The sequence below is a fragment of the Myotis nattereri genome (genome assembly GCF_964212035.1).
Source record: "Myotis nattereri genome assembly, chromosome: 10".
In the NCBI taxonomy this organism is placed as follows: Eukaryota; Metazoa; Chordata; class Mammalia; order Chiroptera; family Vespertilionidae; genus Myotis; species Myotis nattereri.
The window spans coordinates 47,227,935-47,250,617 of NC_138085.1; the positions used below are offsets into that span (position 1 = coordinate 47,227,935).

The 22,683-nt window shown below is 37.3% G+C and overlaps 1 protein-coding gene across 1 annotated transcript in view; it reads left to right on the plus strand.

Moving 5' to 3' along the window:
• The first annotated feature begins 298 nt into the window (after positions 1 to 298).
• The window catches only part of VPS54 (VPS54 subunit of GARP complex), an 87,104-nt gene continuing 64,719 nt past the window's right edge, over positions 299 to 22,683 (plus strand). The window contains exons 1-6 of the mRNA XM_081100586.1: positions 299 to 909; positions 2,316 to 2,557; positions 3,473 to 3,551; positions 6,252 to 6,286; positions 8,857 to 8,988; positions 14,835 to 15,220. Of these exons, the coding sequence (XP_080956712.1) occupies positions 777 to 909; positions 2,316 to 2,557; positions 3,473 to 3,551; positions 6,252 to 6,286; positions 8,857 to 8,988; positions 14,835 to 15,220 (1,007 nt within the window). The 5' untranslated portion in view covers positions 299 to 776. The remainder of the gene's footprint in view (positions 910 to 2,315; positions 2,558 to 3,472; positions 3,552 to 6,251; positions 6,287 to 8,856; positions 8,989 to 14,834; positions 15,221 to 22,683) is intronic.

Here is a 22,683-nt window from a genome sequence, read left to right on the forward strand (position 1 = left end):
TTTGAAGAATGATACTTTTATAGTCATTTAATATAGTGACAGTCACATAGTAATAATAAATATAATGATACTAACATTTATGAACACAAACTCTGAGGCAGACATGATTATAAATGGTTTATTTTACATGTATTCATTTCTTTGTTACAAAGTGTTTATGAGATGGGACCTCTTTTCATCCCCATTTTTACAGATAAGGTAAAGCTTTCAAAGGTTAAGTAAATTTCCTCAAGGTTATACTACTGGTACATGAAGCAGTCACCATTTCAGCAACCCATGCACTTATATATTTTGCTATAATGCATAATTATTATATACTTGTTGAATAAAGGGAATGTTTTTCTTTTATACTGGTTGCAGCTTTGATGTCTATTTGCACTTTGGATTAAAGTCTAAGGATAGGTAATTTTGGGGAAGAATACTTTTTAAACAAGGACAGATAACTTGCTTTGCAAACTAAGTATATATCGAGTGACTCACAATAGAGAATATTCAAATTGTGTACTTGGGGATTTTGAATATTGTATCTGTTTTTGAAAGAAAGTTTTTGACATGCATAATACTTATACAGGGTGAAGCAAAAGTAGATTTACAGTTTTTTGTATGGAAAAAGACATGCAGGTTATGATTATTACAGTCACTTTATTAACTGTATTTTGTGTACTCGGAACTATAAACCTACTTTTGCCCCACCCTGTAGATGAATTTTGATTTGTGTTAAGTGTCTTGATTATTATTTGTTTCTTATTCATTCAGTTGAGTGGTGATTTTATGCAATGGCTTCAAGCCACAGTTCACCAGTGCCTCAAGGAAGCAGCAGTGATGTTTATGTTAAAAAAGAGGTAGATCCAACAAAACACATTCGACCTGTGCAGTCACTGCCAGATGTGTGTCCCAAGGAACCCACAGGTAATGCCTTTTTTTTTCCTTTGAGGATTTATATTAACTGTAAAGGAGTAGACAGATTTCGTATGCTTATCTTAAAAGAGTAAATTTTATGATGTTAAAACTAAAGAGAGATAAATAATTTGGAAATAAGTAGATTAGGAGATTAGAATATAGTTCTTTTCATGCATTTCCATAAAAGAAGTACTTACATAAACTATTAAAAATATTTTGAAATGTATAGTTCGAAAAGCTCTTTAAACATAATATAGTCAATCCTCATTATTTGTGGTTTCCATATTTGCAAATTTGCCTACACCTTAAAACTTATTTGTAACCCCCAAATCAATATTTGTGGCACTTTTGTGGTCATTTGCAAACATGCACAGAAGAGTGAAAAATTTAAATTACCCAATGTATACGTTCCCACCTGAGGTTGAACAAGGCAACACTCTGCCTTCTTGTTTCAGCTATCATGGTGTAAACAAGTCTTTTTGTGGTCTATTTAGAGCTACTTTTTATTGCATTTTTGTGTATCTTATTGGTGATTTTGCTTTTTGAAATATTCTCAAACGTAGTGCTGAAGTGTTTTCTAGTATTCCTAAGTATAAGAAAGCTGTAATGTGCATGTCATATAAACTTCATTCAGGTATGAGTTGTAGTTCAATGTTAATGAATGAACAATATATGTTATATATTAAATATATAGTAAGTATATAACACTATATATTAAATATATAGTAAATAATGTGTTTTTAAATAGACACATGCATATGATTCTGTATTAATCAGTTGATGAAAATGTTGTGACCACAGAGACTTGCAGGAATCTAACGTGTATTTCCACTAGGATCAGTATTTCAGTATTTGCTAATCAAGTGTTCAGTGGCTTTCTAGAACAGAACTACTGTGACTAATAAAAATCAACTGTATATTTTTCTTTCCTCTATGGTTAATGCCACAGCAGTATTTATGTTATCTAATTATAAGCCAAAAAAAAAAAAAAAAAAAAAAGGAACTAGTACTATCTGCCATAGTACAATAGAAAGAAAGCTCTACCTATGGGAAAAAACTGGAATATTAAAGAATAGAAGATATTCAGTTGAAGGTAGAAGAGTTTTTGTGTTGAAAAAAGATAAATTGTACAGCAAGGAAAGGAATTAATGAAAGACTTTCTTTACCATTTACCCCACCCTGTGACTACAGCTCTCAAATTTTGCATATTTGAGCTTATACAGGTTTTTTTCTTCCTTCAGCAATTGATGCTGATAGCTCATGTTTATTTCATCAGATTGATTTTTATTAAAACATTTGCCATAGAAGAGAGTAGTTGCTTTGTATAATGTATAATCTAAGCATTTTTGTTTTTCTAGGGTATACTTTCAAACATAGAACTTATTTTACAGAGTTCTCTTGTTTACTTTTTGCAGGTGATTCACACAGTTTATGTGTTGCCCCATCTCTAGTTACAGATCAACACAAATGGACTATATATCATTCCAAAGTAAATCTCCCAGCAGCATTAAATGACCCTAGATTAGCAAAAAGAGAATCTGACTTCTTCACAAAAACATGGGGATTGGACTTTGTGGACACTGAAGTCATACCTTCATTCTACCTCCCACAGATCAGCAAGGAACATTTTACAGTATATCAACAGGAAATCTCTCAGGTAACATCTAATCTTGAAGTTAGTTATAGTCAGGTCAAAAGTAATTTATAATGGATTTTTACCAGTAGTCTTTGAGGAATCCATGTTATTTTTTTTGTTCATATATATTCTGTACTGGGTTGTATTTAATTCTTTACTTAGATTTATGTAAATATATTTTTCTTACTCTAATGATTTTTCAGGATGACATAATCCTATTAATGCTAAGATTCAACCTGAAAACCTGCCCTACCTACCAAGGAAAAAATGGTTTTATTAGACCTGTAAAGCCCAGACAATTTTTGAAGTTTAAGAAATGGACTAATCGGGATTCTCATTCATTGTGGGTAGGGATGCAAAATGCACAGCCTCTTTGGAAGACAGTTCCATACTGTCAGAACTACGATCAGAATTCTGGACACTATTAGCCCAGTGTTTTTTCTTACCACACTCCCCTTCCCATGTGTCCTATTTATGGTATCTCTGAAAAGATAACAGCGTTGTTAGTGGTTATCTAATCTGAAATTAGAATGGAATTATTTTTCTTTACTCAGAGAGAAAGTGTCAATTAATAATTATCTATCTTAGGTGTATCAGTTTTCAAATTTTCTTCCTTGCTTTTAAAAATTATTTTCTTTATTGATTTCTGTCATATAAGTAAGGATTTTTCATTTGCTTTCCCACTTCATTCCAAATTTATGGAGATTTTACTAATTATGTGAAATGGGATGAGTATAAGTAAATAGGTATTCATACATCTCAGTGATATTTAGTTTATTAAGCATACTTATTATTTGTATTTAAGTTCAGATGCTAGTGATTTAAAAATCATAGAACTAATTTTATATATTCTGTTGTGAAACATTTTGATACTTTGAATATTTGTATTGCCACACAGCATCGATTACATTATTTATTTAATTGTCCTTTTATTAGAGAGAGAAGATTCATGCAAGATGCAAGAATATTTGTCCTCCTAAAGATACCTTTGACAGGACTCTCTTACATACTCATGGTATGAATATCTACTTGTAGATAATATGTAGATGAATATGTGAAATTTGTAGAAGAGAATAGTATTAATGAACAAAATCTTAACTTGGGGACCTTGTAGGCTGTCATATTTACAATTTTTCTTTCTAGTAAAATTTTTATAGCTTACTGTTATAATCTTTTCTAAAAGCTTTAAGAGAAAAATCTTGGGTCTGATGATAGTGTTGTCTTCAATTCAACAAATACTTAAGTAATATCTGTGTGCGTGGCACTTTGCTTGTTGCTTAAAAAATAGATGAATTAGAAATGGTCCCTGTCCTCAAGAAGCTGATGGTCTCCTGAGTAAGGTTAAATAAATAAACCAAAAAATTGCAGCACTGTATATCAAGTAATAAGTTCAGCATGGCAAGATTGTATACAGCTCTGAACTTGGCTTAGAAGATTTCCTAGAGTTGATGATGATTGCCTGTGTTTTAAACTAGCTATTGAGAAATATTTATGTGTGAAAGGCATTCCAGGAAGAAGGAATAGTTTGTATAACGCCATAGAGTCAAGAGATAAATTAGCATGTCCAAGGGACTGCAAGAGTTCAGTACGTTGGCTCTACTGGGAGCAAGAAAAGAAGCAGAAGAAATAGATTGGAGTCAGATTAAGAGCCTTGTATGCCATGCTAAGGAATATTTCTTAAAGCAGTATAGAGCTACAAAATCTTTTAACCAGACAAAATCAGATTTATGGTTATACATTTCACTGTGTAAACACTGTGGATAATAAATTTTTGGATGATATAACTGGAGTCAAGGAGACAGTTGGAAGCTATTGCAATAATACAAGTGAGAAATCATGTGGCCCCAATTCACAGTTATAATGAAGATGGAGAGGATATTAGGCCTCTGAGTGATTGAGACATAGGTTTTGGTGGTCAGTTAGTTGTTGGTAATGGAACAAGTTTATTCAAGGATGACTCCCTAGTTTCTTGCTTGGGCAGCTGGCTAGGTGAGGTGCAATTCAGTGAGATAGCCAATATAAGAGGAGAAATTCTGGAGGAAATAGAGGCTGGTTTAATTGCAGTTTTGCAAACATGTTTGGTATGTAGCCGGGAGGTCAGGAAAGAGATCTGGGCTGGAGATGTAGGTTTAGTAGACATTATCATAGACAATATGCTAGACAGTATCATGGTAGTTGAATCCAAGGGCATGGATGGGATCACCCTGGAAGGATGTGAATAGCGGGGAGAAAATAACTTATAATAGAACACTAGGAAGCTGTCACATTTAAGGGGCAGATAGAAAATTAGGCACTTGTGAAGGAGACTATAAAGAAGTAGAGAGATAACAGAGTCAACCAAGAGAGAGTTCCACCTTTGATAATTTCAAAGAAGTGAGAATAATTAGTCTACAGTGTCACAGTACTTCAGTTTACATACTGAGAAGTCTTCATGGATTAAGCAATTTAGGAGATTTTAGGGAGAGCATTTAAACTGGAACTGTGGTTACAGAAACCTCACTATATATATTAAAGTGTGAGTACAAGAGAAAGCAATGGAGACTACCAGTGTGGATGTAACTTGAAGATTTGAGATATAGGATATTGACTACAGAGGGAATAGAGTGGAAGAATGTTTTTGCATGGCCAGGACTAGATGAGGCAAGAGAGGTATTTGCATAACCCTGAAAGTGAGTGCTTTTTAAAATTTTTCACCCAAGATTCCCTTGCCTCAATCTAGTCTGGGACCTATGTTTTATCTTTTTCTTTCTCTCCTCTCCCTTCTTTCCTCTCCCTTCTCCTCCCCTCTCTTTCTTTTTTTTAATGAAACATGTTTATATGCAGAGAGGAAGATGCTCTTAGAAGGAGAAAGAGGTTGAAGATACAGAGAGAGGCAGGGTAATTGAAGTAAGCTCACAGAAGAGGCAGGAGGGAATGGGTTACTTTTGGAAAGGAGGGTACCTTGCCTGAGGTCTTATTGATGAGATGAAGGTAAAGTAGATTCAATTACAGATAATTTTTATTTCATTTCATTAATTTTAAAGAGAGCAGAAAGGAGAGAGAGAGATAGAAATATCGATGAGAAAGACACATCAATTGGCTGCCTCCTACATGCCCCCCACTGGGGATCAAGCCTGCCACCCGCAACCCGGGCATGTGCTTTGACTGGGAATCCAACCAGGGACCTCTTGGTTCATGGGTCAACACTCAACTACTGAGCCACACCAGGCGGGCACAGATAAATTTGTTGATGATACAAACTAAAATGTATTAGAAGAAAATTAATATATTTAAAAATATCTTTGATCAGAAGAAATTCTGGAAGGGATGGGGGATATTTTGAACAATTAAAAAACAGTATTCCTATTTTAGAATGTAATTCATTCTTAAAACTACATAGCATGCCAAACTTAATCTCACCAAAACTTGATAAGAGTAGCTAATCATTATAGACTAATTCATTGTAGACTAATGATTCTTTCTTAAAATTTATTGTTTTATTGCTAGTATACAATTGATTAAAATTATTTGCATATATGCCATATTCAGTGCTTCGTATACTACTAGGGATACAGGAGGTGCTTAATAGATACTTGTTGAACAAAGAAACTTATGTGGTTATTTGGCTGTGACCTAGTATAGTATTGAATCTTGTCAAAGTATATTTTATGGAAGTAAAATGAAAACAAGTTTAAAACATCATGTTCTCCCTTCTCCCTCCCCCTTTTTTTAATAGATAAATCCAGGACAGATCTGGAGCAAGTACCTAAGGTAACAAAGCTTAAAAAATGAGAATACTGCTTTTTAATATTTGATCTTTAATTTTGTCTTTAAGAAGCTTTCATTTAGCTGTTTTCTGACACTTTGCCTCTTCTGTAACTTTGTTATATCTCTTTCTTCTCTTTTTCATCATCAATCTCTTCATCATCAAAACCTACAAATATGTTTAAGTCTCTCCATTCTAAAAGAAGAATTTTGTTGATCTTACTCTCCCTTCAAATTATTAAAAGACATTTCCTTTAGAAGAAAACATTTGTAGAGATGTGTAATAGATGAGTTTTTTTGTTTTTGTTTTTTTTTCTGGGAAAAGAATCCATTGCATTCATCAGATTCTCAAAAGAGTCTGTGGTAATTGCTCTTTAAGGTGAGAAGAGACAGACAGATGAAGGGTAGAAACAAAAAGGAGAGGGCATTCATTTTTAAAATTCTTTGATTCCTATAAAATAAAATTCAAACTCTGTAATTTAAGGTTCTTAATTATTCATTTCCATTCGGAGCTACACTCTTAACTTTTGCCTCCTAATCTTTACACATCTTTTACTTCAGTCAGACTCTTTCGTTGACTCCATTCTTAAACTGCTCCTGAACCCATCATCTCCCTATATCTAATCCTTTACATTCTTTTGCTTAACTGGCAACTTTACATGAATACATTTCTCCCAACTGAAGATAATTTGCCCCTTTGCTAAATTTCCATAATATTTTATCTAGATCCCAGCCTTCCCTTTCAAGGCATTTGTCATTCTTCCTCTTATATGATACTTATGTATATATTTTATCATATCCCTTAGACTAAAGATCATTGAGATTAGTACCTCTGTAATAGTTTATTTTTGTTTTCTCTTAGTGCCTAGCATAAGAGTTAGACAACCAGTAAATACTTATTGAATGAATCAATGCTTTCAGTAGTACTAAAGCAGTGACTAGAAAATATACTCATGTCCCTAGATTTTCCCTATCACATTCATAACAATTTTTTGCAAAAGATAAAAGGAATCAGTAAATAGAATAAAATATAGAAATTAATGAAGTAATTAACTTATTAAAGCATGTTTTAGGCCTTATGGGAATACAAAGAATAATAATTGTAATTCCAATCTTAGAGGAACATATTCCAGGAGGATATATACATATTAAGTAAATAATTTTTGTGAAGTAGCGATAAATAAGTGTACATAGTATATTTGTGTTCAGAGATGGGGTGATTAATCTCTGTGTCATACACAGGGACATGTTTGCCCCTTTGATTGGATTGAATTCTCTAGGAAGATAGGCAAGAGCATTCTAGGCCAAAAATACATGTATAAAGATACGTAAGCATAAGAGGATATGGAAGATATTTGAATACTGCTCAAATTTAACTTGTAAATAGTGGCAAGATAAAAAGAGGTAAGTGGGTCCAAAAGTTGAAGGACTCTCAATGCCATTCTAAAAAGCTTGGTCTGTGGGTCATGGGACTCTTGAGAGATTCAAACAGAGAAGTTAATTCAGTTATACTCTTGCATTTAAAGGGATATCTAACAGAAATATAGTGGATAGATCAGGGAAGAATATCAAGTGTCCATTTACTGCAATCCAGAGATAATGAAGGGCTGCATCGATGAAATGCTGTGGAGATAGAGGAATGAAGGGATTCAAGCAATATTTAGGAAATATAATGAATACTACTTAGTACTCAGATGGATGTGATACATAAGAGAAAAGGAGTTGACTTTTCATAAAATTGAATTTGTTATGATTTTAAAATTTAGTGTATGTCTAAAAAACAATTTTGAAAGAAATTTTAGCAGGAGACATTAGAAATATAAGTATAGAGAAATTGATATCTGGCATTTAAAACACACACACACACACACACACACACACACTGTCTCTCTTTGGTGTGTGCCCAGTGGGACTACAGTAGTGCATTTGATCAAGTTGTATGGAATGATCATCTCCATTTGCTGGGGCTGACCAGCAGCCCCCTGAACGAAGGATGAACAAATTACTCAGACACAGCTTGACTGTGAAAGAGAGGGCTAAGGGGCCCCTGGCTCTAGTGGCCAGGGCAGCCTCTATTGCCTGCCTCGTTAGGCCTTTATTGGAATTTTTATCTTTAGATGCAATCAGTAGGGTGAGTAATCTTGGAAGGAAACATGTTTACATTGTATTCTAGGTAAGGGCATCCAGGGATTAAGCATAAGGATTCCAATAAACACCCGGGGGTCTGCATATGCACAGGCTTGTTTGGAAAGGTCAAGGAATAATTAGGGGCTCCATCTTCGGTACTCCCCCAAGTCTCCCCTAAGTTGGAATTCCGATAAACAGGGCAGGCAGCCTTCCACACATCCATTGGTTAAGGCAAAAAGACATTTTTCTATCTTTCATGAGTATGTTTACTTAGATGAGATTTGTACATTTTTCTACAGATTTTATGTAAATAACATGTTATCACTTGCTTTTGCTGTTTATGCTTGAGGTCCAAAATAATTATTGTTTAATGCTCTATGATTTTAGAAGAGATAATGAATGTAAAGAAAATGTTTTTCTAATCGAGAGAAATGAATTTTTTTTGATAGATTTTTATGAAACCAGATTTTGCCTTGGACGATTCTTTAACTTTTAATTCAGTTTTACCATGGTCTCATTTTAATACTGCTGGTGGAAAAGGAAATCGTGATGCAGCTTCCTCAAAGTTGCTACAAGAAAAGGTATTTTCTTTTTTACTTTTTCCATGTAGAAAATTTTATTCTAATTAAGTGATACTACTTGGCATGGGTTCAGATTTAGTTACTTAGTAAGCATTACTTCTTTTAATTTTATTTTGTTGTTATTGATAATTATAAGCCTTCGAATATTTACTGAAAAAGTAATAGCATTTTGATTCAATGGAATATAAGTTGTGCTGGTGAAAAAAGAAAAGCTTATTGTTTGAATGCTTATTATTTGAAACAGCAGTTGATAGAATTTCAGTCGAAAGGATATATTAGATAACATACGTAATTATAATTGCTTTACATTTATCCCGAACAATATATTGCCAATTTTATATTCTTTATGATTTAAGACATAAAAAATCGGCTTTTCATGAGGCACTGTTTTTCCTCATTTACATAGTAAGGGTTATTATTATTATTTTAAATATGTTTTTATTGATTTTAGAGCGAGGGGAAGGGAGAGATAGAGAGATAGAAACATTGATGAGAGAGAAACATCAATTGGCTGCCAACTTTACACCCCCTACTGGGGATGGAGCCCACAACCTAGGCATGTGCCTAGACCAGATATCAAACTGGTGACCTCTTAGTTCATGTTCTACACTCATCCGCTGAGCCACCCTGCCGGGCAGTAAGGATTATTATTTTAAAGCAAAACCATCATATCAATATTCCTAAATGTTTTTAGCTTTACAAAGCCTAGTCTTTTGCATATTATTAGTCAGTTTTTAATTTTTTTTACAATGTTCTATATTTCAGAAGCTAACATCTTGAACATCATTTTATATGTAGAACTTTAAAAATATCTTAACTCACATATCAAGAATGTAAAGACCTTTGATATCTGTGGTTTGTTTTTGTTGTTGTTGTTTTTCCCCACTCAGTTTAGAGCTTTCCTAAAACTGACTGTGGTTCTTAAACTGAAAAGAAAGCATTTTGTTATAGTCTAGTGACATCTCTTGGCAGTATGAAAGCTTCTCCCAGGAAGATGATTCAATAAATTAGGTCCAGTCCTCAGTAACTGAAGAAAGGACTAACTCAGGGAGGTTAAGAGAAGAAATGTAGGAAAAGAATCATGACTATTCCTTTTCTTACAGTTTTATTGGGATGATCACTTAGTAAATTACATAATGACTAATCACTTGGGTATACACCTGCAACTAATAAAATGTATGCTAACTGTAATTGAAAAATAAAAATGATTTAAAAATGAAAAAATATTTAACTTTTGCTTTGGCAACATTTTCACTTACAAAGATTTTCCTTGAGTAGGAACAGATTCATAAATCTGATGGGTTTATGGACGTAGGCTCACTCCAGACCACTTTTTAACATTCCAAGTATGTATCCTGATAAAATAAAACATTAAAATAAAAAAACAACAAAAGCTAATAAAAATCTCATTGATTATATAAATATTTTTAGGAATACTTTAAAAATTGTTCTCTTTAAAGACTTTTAATAAGAAACATATGAAAATATTATGCCTTTGAAAAGAGTAGGTCAATGGAATATTGATAAGTTGTTGAAATCTTTGAAATTCAAATGAAACAATTTTCTCATGCTAAATGCTTAAAGTGGCTAAAGTAATGGAATTTTTTTTGCTAAGCTGCAAAATCAGATTTGTTACATTTATATTCTGACTTTTTTTCATTCTGCTCTGTTGTTAGAAAATTAATGGAAGACAGAATTCTAAGAGCAGTTTCAAACTCACTTTATGATTGACATCAGCTGTTTTATCTTGCTAGCTTTAAAGAGAGGGTATGATACAATTAGGGTCAGGGAAATTTGCTGGCCTGCAATGAGATAAGGCATTTGTAGTAGAATGTAAATTATTGCACTGCTTCCTTCATTAAGCAAGTTTTCTTTATTTTGTTTTTTGTTTTTTTTTTACACTAAGCAACCTACAGGGTTGTTTTTTCAGCAAGTTTTCTTTAAAAAAATAAATAATGCAATGGGCTTAGTGATGTAGTTGATTTACATTCTAGTGAAGTTCCTTATTTTATCATGGACTTGCTAAACAGTTCACAGACTGGCAGCAGCATACAAACTGCCTTCTGAATAGCACTGTCCTAAAGGAGTTGCCCATACTCCATTTACTGTTCTGAAAATTGAATCCATTTTAGCTTGCAATGTACCTTAATACGTTTGTCCTCAATATTGCTTTTTAGGTAAATAAATGAACAGCTGTATTGAAGATGAAAAGAACAATAGCAGAAGGGTATAAATGCAAGAAACTTCAACTGTGGGAAAATTTCTTGTTTGTAACCTATTTTATCTATAATAATAAAAGTGTAATATGCTAATTAGACCAGACATCTTTCCGGTTGCCCTTCTAGATGAAGCCAGGACTACGAGGGAAGCCCGGGTCCCAGGTGCCAGAGGGAAGCCGATGCCGGCAGCTGGGGGGAAGGAAGGCCTACTCTTTTTTTAAAAAATATATTTTATTGATTTTTTTACAGAGAGGAAGGGAGAGGGATAGCAAGTTAGAAACATCGATGAGAGAGAAACATCGATTCAGTCGCCTCTTGCACGCCCCCTACTGGGGATGTGCCCGCAACCCAGGTACATGCCCTTGACCGGAATCGAACCTGGGACCCTTGAGTCCGCAGGCCGACGCTCTATCCGCTGAGCCAAACCGGCTAGGGCAGGAAGGCCTACTCTTGCATGAATTTCGTGCCATCGGGCCTCTAGTCTTACCTAATAATAGACAAACATACATGGTAATTGACCGTACCTTCGCTATGCCTCCCATTGGCTAATCAGCACGATATGCAGCAGCAAGGCCTCACGGTCCCTGGATCAGTGGAGCGGCAAGGCATCATGGCCCTGGGATTGGCGGAGCAGTGAGCCTCATGGCCTCTGGATCGGTGGAGCAGTGAGGCCTCATGGCCCCTGGATCGGTGGAGCAGTGAGGCCTCATGGCCCCTGGATCGGTGGAGCAGTGAGGCCTCATGGCCCCTGGATCGGTGGAGCAGTGAGCCTCATGGCCTCTGGATCGGTGGAGCAGTGAGGCCTCATGGCCTCTGGATCGGTGGAGCAGTGAGGCCTCATGGCCCCCGGATCGGTGGAGCAGTGAGCCTCATGGCCTCTGGATCGGTGGAGCAGTGAGGCCTGATGGCCCCTGGATCGGTGGAGCAGTGAGCCTCATGGCCTCTGGATCGGTGGAGCAGTGAGGCCTCATGGCCCCTGGATCGGTGGAGCAGTGAGGCCTCATGGCCCCTGGATCGGTGGAGCAGTGAGCCTCATGGCCTCTGGATCGGTGGAGCAGTGAGCCTCATGGCCTCTGGATCGGTGGAGCAGTGAGCCTCATGGCCCCTGGATCGGTGGAGCAGTGAGCCTCATGGCCTCTGGATCGGTGGAGCAGTGAGGCCTCATGGCCCCTGGATCGGTGGAGCAGTGAGCCTCATGGCCTCTGGATCGGTGGAGCAGTGAGCCTCATGGCCTCTGGATCGGTGGAGCAGTGAGCCTCATGGCCCCTGGATCGGTGGAGCAGTGAGCCTCATGGCCTCTGGATCGGTGGAGCAGTGAGCCTCATGGCCTCTGGATCGGTGGAGCAGTGAGCCTCATGGCCTCTGGATCGGTGGAGCAGTGAGCCTCATGGCCCCTGGATCGGTGGAGCAGTGAGCCTCATGGCCTCTGGATCGGTGGAGCAGTGAGCCTCATGGCCTCTGGATCGGTGGAGCAGTGAGCCTCATGGCCTCTGGATCGGTGGAGCAGTGAGGCCTCATGGCCTCTGGATCGGTGGAGCAGTGAGGCCTCATGGCCTCTGGATCGGTGGAGCAGTGAGGCCTCATGGCCCCTGGATCGGTGGAGCAGTGAGCCTCATGGCCCCTGGATCGGTGGAGCAGTGAGGCCTCATGGCCCCTGGATCGGTGGAGCAGTGAGGCCTCATGGCCCCTGGATCGGTGGAGCAGTGATGCTCATGGCCTCTGGATCGGTGGAGCAGTGAGCCTCATGGCCTCTGGATCGGTGGAGCAGTGAGCCTCATGGCCTCTGGATCGGTGGAGCAGTGAGGCCTCATGGCCCCTGGATCGGTGGAGCAGTGAGCCTCATGGCCTCTGGATCGGTGGAGCAGTGAGCCTCATGGCCTCTGGATCGGTGGAGCAGTGAGCCTCATGGCCTCTGGATCGGTGGAGCAGTGAGCCTCATGGCCTCTGGATCGGTGGAGCAGTGAGGCCTCATGGCCTCTAGATCGGTGGAGCAGTGAGCCTCATGGCCTCTAGATCGGTGGAGCAGTGAGGCCTCATGGCCCCCGGATCGGTGGAGCAGCAAGGCCACACGGCCCTAGCACCAGTCGGAACAGGCAGACTCATGGCCCCGGGATTCGCAGAGCAGTGAGGCCTCACGGCCCCGGGATCGGTGGAGCAGCGAGGTGACACAGCCCCGGTGCCAGGCGGAGCAGCGAGGCCACAGGGCCCCGGTGCCAGGCGGAGCATAGAGGCCTCACAGCCCCGGGGCCTGCCGAGCAGCGAAGCCTGACGGCTCTGGGGTGGTTCCGGAGGGAGCCCAGCCAGAGCGAAAGCCTGGGTCCCAGGTGCGGGATGAAAACCGGTGCCAGCAGCCAAGGGAAGGGAAGGCCTATTGCGTGAATCTTTTCATGCAACAGGCCTCTAGTATTATAATAAATGACTGAAGAAGCCTTACTGAAGATATTGTGATCCTGCATGGTATTAAGGATACAGGCTAGGTGACCAAATAATCTCTTCCAGTCTTAAGAGTCCTAAGTGTTAAAAAAAGTTCATTAACCCTTTAACGCTATGAATTCTCCTGAGATGTTCAGAAATAATGCCTAAATTTTTGCTATAGGTTGAAGAACCATCAAGTGAGCAAGTGGGAGACAAATGGAAAGGCATATGCACTTAGGAAGAAAAGACAACGCAAGTTTTAGAAGTCCATATTTGAAATTAGAAAGCATTTTTAATTTTTCTAAATTTTTTAGAGTAACAATTTCTATGCTAATCTAGGAATTCATCTTGGTAGTGTTATAAAAATATATATGAATTAATTATTTAAGGCATTTGTCAACCTTTTAAGAAGAAAATACATTGGAAATGAACTGAGTATTACAAGTTGCTAATAATTTTTGAAATGTGAAATAAGCAGCCTTGAAAAAAAAATCCAAATAAGTTTTAGTACTTTTTACAATTTGTGACTGGACCATCAATTGGTCTTTTATGAATTCTTTAGCATTTCAAGGCAGCATGGTATATTGTATAAATAACTTAAGCTTTTGAGTCAGACAGACCTGGTTTCAAATTTTAGTTTTGACACTTACTAACCATGTGACTTCAAGTATTGTAATGACTCTGAGCCTCAGTTTTTTCATCTGTAAAATAAGAATAATAATACCTTTATTCCAAGATTGTTAAAATTAGAAAATGATGTGTATAATATACCAGTGCCCGGTACATAAAAGGAGAAGGTCAATAAATATTAACTATAATCATCTTTTAGTCAGGTAAGTGATTTGTATGTTAATGATGACGATGTCTGGGGTTTAAGGAGCTCATGCTCTCTCAGATTTTAGAACTTCTGAAGCTAGATTATAATCTGATATGACTGTGATGTACTTTTACTTTTTAGAAAGAGGTTAGTGTTTGGAGGGCAGTAAGTAAATCACCTTCTACACTGTTGTCTTACATTTTATTAATCTTTGGGCTATATCTTTACCTCTCTTCCATTTTGTTATGTCTAATACCAAGGATCCCATAAGCAAACAATTCACCAAGGGGATTAAAATACATGTAGAAATCTTGTATCATTTTCAGGAAGTATTTGGACAGTCAAGGAAGGTATACTTATAATACTCCATGATTTTTTTCTCCTTCCCTCTCAAGCTGAGCCATTACCTGGATATTGTGGAAGTAAACATTGCTCACCAGATCTCTCTACGTTCAGAAGCATTTTTTCATGCAATGACCTCTCAACACGAATTGCAGGACTACCTCAAGAAAACTTCCCAGGCTGTAAAAATGCTTCGAGATAAAATTGCACAGATTGATAAAGTAATGTGTGAAGGATCACTACACATTTTAAGACTGGCACTTAGCAGAAATAATTGTGTTAAAGTGTACAATAAACTGAAGTTAATGGCCACTGTACACCAGACTCAACCTACAGTACAGGTGTTGTTATCTGCTTCTGAATTTGTTGGAGCATTGGACTTAATAGCAACAACACAAGAGGTTTTACAGCAGGAACTTCAGGGCATTCACAGCTTCCGGTATGTCAATTAAATAAACCATTAGAAATAATCTTAAAAAATTTTAAAGTATAAATTTTAGTGTGTAAGGTTAGCTGAAGAAATGTGAGTATGATTAAAGTTACATGGTTATTTTTTCTTCCAGATTGATCTGTTTAGTAATGTTATCATTCTGATATTTTATTCTTAGCTAAACAAACAAAACTCATAAGGATCAATATTTACAGGGACATTTGGATGAAGAAGCAAAATTACGTTTTCTAGTAGATGAAATAAATGAAAGGCCAATCACAACTTTGAAACTAATGTTTTAGAAATATTGAAATATTTTTTGTCAAGATATTATCAAGGTAACAGAAGAAATACCAATATATCTAAAATTAAGTTCCTTTTAAAAGCTTTAGACTAGATTTTTAATTTAATAATTATTAAATTTTATTTCTGATTTTCATTGTTTATCACATTACAAAAAACTCCACATGGTGTTGGAAAAGACCCAGTTTTTTCTGTTTTTATTTTGAAAATACCTTTAAGATTAGGATTTTAGTTATTTTACGTGAGATCATGGCAAAATGTTTAATTTATTGATAGACCCATTACAAGCCACAAAATTTAATTCGGTTAAGTGTTCTTGTGGAAGTATCTATTTGCTGGGAAACCCATCCAAACCTTAAACTCTACGTAACTACAGAGAATTTTTATGGAAGATATGTGCTCTATAACTTAAAAGATACTTAATATATTCTGGAAAATGTAGCTTCAAAGTAAATTTATTACTAAATTATAAATTCATTTTTCCCCCCATTTTTCTTTTCTTAATTAAGGTATTACATATCTGTCCTTATCTCCCCATTGCGTGCCCTCCCCCACTCGTGCCCTCACCCCCCTAGTGTTTGTGTCCATTGGTTATGCTTCTATGCATGCACACAACTACTTTGGTTGATCTCTCCCCCTCTCCCCCGCCTCACCCTTCCCTCCTTCTCTCTGAGGTTTGACGGTCTGATTGATGCTTTTCTGTCTTTGGACCTGTTTCTGTTCATCAGTTTATGTTATTCATTATATTCCACAAGTGAGTGAGATCATGGAATAGTTATCTTTCCCTGACTGACTTATTTCATGTAGCATAATGCTCTCCAGTTCCATCCATGCTGTTGCAAATGGTAAGAATTCCTTCTTTTTTACAGCAGCATAGTGTTCCATTGTGTAAATGTACCACAGTTTTCTAATCCGCACATCTGCTGATGGGCACTTAGGCTGTTTCCAAATCTTAGCTATGGTAAAATGTGCTGCTATGAACATAAGGGGTGCATATATCCTTTCTGATTGGTGTTTCTAGTTTCTTGGGATATATTACTAGAAGTGTGATCACTGGGTCAAATGGGAGTTCCATTTTTAGTTTTTTGAGAAAACTCCATACTGTTCTCCATAGTGGCTGCACCAGTCTGCATTCCCACGAGGGTTCCTTTTTCTCCACATCCTCTCCAGCACTTGTCGTTTGTTGATTTGTTGATGATAGCCATTCTGACAGGTGTGAGATGGTACTGCATTGTCATTTTGATTTGCCTATCTTGGATGATTAGTGACTGTGAGCATGTTTTCATATATCTCTTGGCTTTCTGTATGTCCTCTTTTGACAAGTATCTATTTAGGTCTGTTGCCCATTTTTTTTGGATTGGATTATTTATCTTCCTTTTGTTAAGTTGTATGAGTTCCCTATAAATGTTGGAGATGAAACCCTTATCAGTGATAACATTGGCAAATATGTTCTCCCATGCAGTGGGCTTTTTTGTTGTTTTGTTGATGGTTTCTTTTGCTGTGCAGAAACTTTTTATTTTGATGTAGTCCCATTTGTTTATTTTCTCCTTAGTTTCCATTGCCCTAGGAGCTGTATCGGTGAAGATATTGCTTTGGCATATGTCTGAGATTTTGCTGCCTGTGGATTCCTCTTAAGATTTTTATGGTTTCCCATCTTGCATTTAAGTCCTTTATCCATTTTGAGTTTATTTTTGTGAATGGTATAAGTTGGTGGTATAGTTTTATTTTTTTGCATGTATCTGTCCAATTTTCCCAACACCGTTTATTGAAGAAACTGTCGTGACTCCATTGTATGCTCTTGCCTCCTTTGTCAAATATTAATTGAGCATAGTGGTTTGAGTCGATTTCTGGGTTCTCCATCCTATTCCATTGGTCTATATGTTTGTTCTTGTGCAAAGATATAGGCAGTTTTGAGAACAGTGGCTTTGTAATATAGCTTGATGTCTAGTATTGAGATCCCTTCTACTTTTGTCTTCTTTCTCAGGATTGCTGGGGCTATTCGGGGTCTTTTTTTATTCAAGATGAATTTTTGGAGAGTTCGTTCTAGGTCTGTGAAATACGCTGTTGGTATTTTAACGGGTAGTGGAAAGCAATATATAGATTGCTTTGGGTAGTATGGACATTTTAATGATGTTGCTTCTACCAATCCATGAACACGGTATGTTCTTCCATCAGTTTATATCTTCTTCTAGCTCTTTTTTCAGTGTCCTGTAGTTTTTCGAGTACAGGTCTTTTACGTCCTTAGTTAAGTTTATTCCTAGGTATATTAATTTTTTTTGGTACAGTGGTAAATGGGATCTTTAAAAATCTTTCTTTCTGTAACTTCACTATTGGTGTATAAAAATGCCATAGATTTCTTGGCATTAATTTTGTATCCTTCTACATTGCTGAATTCGTTTATTAAGTCTAATAGTTTTTTGATGGAGTCTTTAGGGTTTTCATGTACAGTATTATATCATCTGCGAATAATGACAGTTTTACTTCTTCTTTTCCAATTTGGATACCTTTTATTTCTTCTTCTTTTCTAATCAGTATGGCTAGACCTTCCAGTACTATGTCGAACAGGAGTGGTGAAAGTGGGCATCCCTGTCTTGTTCCTGTTCTTAGGTAAAATGGTTTTAGTTTTTGCCCATTGAGTATGACGTTGGCTGTAGCTTTGTCATATAAGGCTTTTATTATGTTGAGGCATGATCCCTCTATTCCCACTTTGCTGAGGGTTTTTATCGAGAAAGGGTGTTGGAATTTGTCATGCTTTTTCTGCATCAATTGATACTACTATGTCATTTTTATCTTTTAATTTGTTCATGTGAGGTATCACATTTATTGATTTGCAGATATTGTACCATCCTTGCATCCCTGGGATAAATCCCACTTGGTATGGTGTATGATCTTTCTTATGTAATGCTGGATCTGATTTGCTAGAATTTTGTTGAGGATTTTGGCATCTATGTTCATGAGGGATATTGGCCTGTAATTCTCTTTCTTTGTGAATCTTTATCTGGTTTTGGGATTAGGGTAATGCTGGCTTCATAGAATGAGCTTGGAAGTGTTCCTTCCTCTTGAATTTTTTGCAATAGTCTGAGGTGGATAGGTTTTAGTTCTTTGAATGTTTGGTAAAACTCCCCTGTGAAGCTATCTTGCCCCGGGCTTTTGTTTGCTGGAAGATTTTTGATTACTGCTTCAATTTCATTGGTAGTTATCGGCCTATTCAGGTTTTTTTTATTCTTCCTGATTGAGTTTTGGAACCTAGTATTTTTCTAGGAATATGTCCATTTATTTTAGGTTGTCTAGTTTGTTGGAATAGAGTTGTTCATAGTATTTTTTTTATAATCCTTTGTATTTCTATGAGGTCTGTTGTTATTTCGCCGCTTTCATTTCTGATTTTGTTTATTTGGGTCCTCTCTCTTTGCTTCTTGGTGAGCCTGGCTAGAGGTTCATTAATCTTGTTTATCCTTTCAAAGAACCAGCTCTAGATTTTATTGATCTTTTGTGTTGTTTTTTTTTTGTCTCTATGTCATTTAGTATTTGTGCTCTGATCTTTATTGTCTCCTTCTTTCTGCTTACTCTGTGCTTTTCTTATTGCTCTCCTTCTAATTCTTTAAGTTGTAGAGTTAGATAATTTATTACTATTTTTTCTTTTTTTTTTTTTGAGGTAGGCCTGTAGAGCTATAAACTTCCCTCTTTGGACTGTTTTCACTGTGTCCCATAGATTTTGGATTGTTGTGTTTTCATTGTCATTTGTTTCCAGGATGTTTTTAATTTCTTCTTTGATCTCGTTGGTAACCCAGTCATTGTTTAATAACATGCTATTCAGCTTCCAAGTGTTTGAATTTTTTTATTGTTTTAATTGTAGTTTATTTCTAATATTATGCCATTGTGGTCTGAGAAGATGCTTGATATGATTTCAATCTTCCTGAATTTAGAGAGACTTTGCCTGTGACCCAATAGGAGGTCTATCTTTGAAAATGTCCCATGTGCACTTGAGAAAAACGTATATTCCGTGGCTTTGGGGTGAAATGTTCTAAAGATGTCATTTAAGTCCATCTGATTTAGTGAATCATTTAGGATTGCTGTTTCTTTGCTGACTTTTGTCTAGAGCAGCGGTTCTCAACCTGTAGGTCGCGACCCCTTTGGGGGTCAAATGACCCTTTCACAGGGGTCACCTAAGACCATTGGAAAACACATATATAATTACATATTGTTTTTGTAATTAATCACTATGCTTTAATTATGTTCAATTTGTAACAATGAAATTGGGGTCACCCCAACATGAGGAACTGTATTAAAGGGTTGCGGCATTAGGAAGGTTGAGAACCACTGGTCTAAAGGATTTATCCAGTGATGTCAGTGGGGTATTAAAGTCCCCTACTATGATTGTATTGTTGTCAATCTCTCCCTTGATATCTTCCAGGAGTTTTTTTAATGTATTTGGGTGCTCCTGCATTGGGTACATATGTTTACCAGGGTTATATCGTCTTGTTGTATCGATCCCTTTAGTATTATGAAGTGGCCTTCCTTATTTCTTGTTCTGGCCTTCACTTTGAGTTCTGTTTTGTCAGATATAAGTATTGCTACCCCAGCTTTCTTTTCATTTCTATTTGTCTAAAAGATATTTTTCCATCCCTTCACTTTCAGTCTGTGTGAGTCCCTTGCACTGAGGTGGGTCTCTTGTAGACAGCATATATATGGGTCATGTTTTTTTATCCATTCAGCCACTCGATGTCTTTTGATTGGAGCATTTAGTCCATTTACGTTTAAAGTTATTATTGATGGGTACTTGTTTGTAGCCATTTTTATTTTTTGTGCCTGTGTTTCTTCTTCCTTTTTTATTTCTTCTTTTTACACCAGTCCCTTTAGCATTTCTTGCATTGCTGGCTTGGTAGTGATAAACTCCCTTAGCCTTTTTTTGTCTGTGAAGCTCCTGATTTCCCTTTCAATCTTGATTGATAGCCTTGCTGGATAGAGTATTCTTGGATTCAGTCCCTTGCTTTGCATCACTTTGTAAATTTCTTTCAATTTCTTTCTACCCTGATGTGTTTCTGTTGAGAAATCATTTGATAATCTAACGGGAGATCCCTTTTACGGAACTTTCTGTCTCTCTCTTGCAGCCTTTAAGATTCTCTCTTTGTCCTGAACATTTGCTATCATAATTACAACATGTCTTAGTTTGGGTCTTTTTGGGTTCATATTGTTTGGGACTCTGTGCTTGTGTGACTTTTTTCTTCCCCAAATTAGGGAAGTTTTCTGACATTATTTCTTCAAATTGGTTTTCTAACCCTTGTTCCTCTTCTTGTCGTTCTGGCACCCTGTTATATGGATGTTGTTTTGTTTCATGTTGTCCCAAAGCTTCCTTAGGCTGTCCTTCTGTCTTTCAATTTTTTTTCTCCAATTGCAGTTCAGTTTGGGTGTCTTTTGCTGCCCTGTCTTCTAATTCGCTAATTCGGTCCTCTGCTTCTCTTAGTCTACTGTTGAAACTTTCCATAGTGTTTTTTATTGTAACTATATCACTCTATTTCCTCTTGATTCTTACATAAGTTGTTGATTTTTTTCATCCATCCCAGTTTATGAACTATATGACCCTTATTCTGAATTCTTTTCCTGACACATCGCATGCCTTCGTTTCACTTAGCTTTTCTGGTGATTTTCCCTTTTCTTTCCTTTAGGGTTTTTTTTTGTCTCCCCATTTTTGCTCTCACTGAAGGATCTAGGTGTTGAGTAATGCAAGGGCTGCTCCTCAGGCAGCAGTGGCTACTCAGATGGTGGCTGCTCCTCAGGCAGCAGTGGCTACTCGGGCAATGGCTGCTCCTCAGTTGGCGGCGGCTATTCGGATGTGCACTGCTCATGTGGCTGCTTGCAGCAGTGGTGGGTTCCCAGTCACAGCAGCTCTCCCTTTCAAGATGGCATGGCCTCTGTGGTAGAGCTGGCTGCCCTGGGACTCTTTGCAATGGTAGCAGAGGCTGCCTGGCTAGGTGAGCCCGGTCCACCAGCCCTTGAAGGTCCTGCAGGATCTAACTGTCCCTCACTCATGTAGACACACACACACACACACACACACACACACACACCATACTTCCACACAGTCTCCTTTCGCTCCCTCACTCACGCTTTCTCCCTTACTGCCGTCCTCCCGGCTGCCATCTTCCTGCCTCTGTAGTTGGGTCTAAAGCAGCCGTGGGCAAACTATGGCCCGCGGGCTGGATCCGGCCCGTTTGAAATGAATAAAACTAAAAAAAAAAAAGACCGTACCCTTTTATGTAATGATGTTTACTTTGAATTTATATTAGTTCACACAAACACTCCATCCATGCTTTTGTTCTGGCCCTCCGGTCCAGTTTAAGAACCCATTGTGGCCCTCGAGTCAAAAAGTTTGCCCACCCCTGGTAGAGTGTTATTGACCCGTTTGTGGATGGTGTCTCCTCTCCAGGTGTCTGGTTATGTGGCTCGCTCTCTACCACATTGACCAAACAGGACAAAATGCAACTCAACAAGACATGACACAAGGCAAACAAAACACGAACGTGCTCATGACATCGATAACACCAATATAAGTGAACATCAGAGAAAAGAGAATTAGGGGAGAGTAAAGAGAGCACAAATTATATTGAGGAGGGAAAAGAAAAAGGAAGAAAAAAGAAAAAAATATATATATGTTGAGAAAACACCACAAAACAAACAGATAAACCAATAAATGCAAACAACAAACACCCAGAAAAGAGGGTAGGGGCAGAATCTGTAGAGGCCAAGCTTATATACAGAAAGTATACATACTTTTAAAATGAATTGTTAATAGATTTATCTTAAATATTTTTATAAGGTTAATAATGTGCAAACAATTATTATGATATCTATTCTCAAAGCAGTCAAGAATATAAAAAACAATTAGAGCAAGGATGAATAGGTGAATCTTGTAGAACATCTTAATCCTGAAAGTTTTGTTTAAGGATTTGTTTAGACAAATCTTTGTGTATATATCATGTACCTGTGATTATGTACTATTGATGTTAACATTAAAATTCATATCTGCCTTTTTAAAATTATAGTTATCAGACTTTGAAAGTACTTAAAGAATGCATAAAAATGAAGCTACTTAATTAAGACAATATGTGAGGTCAAATAGACCCTCACTTATAAGTTATTATGCTGAAATTAGAGTTTTATTTTGATGCCCA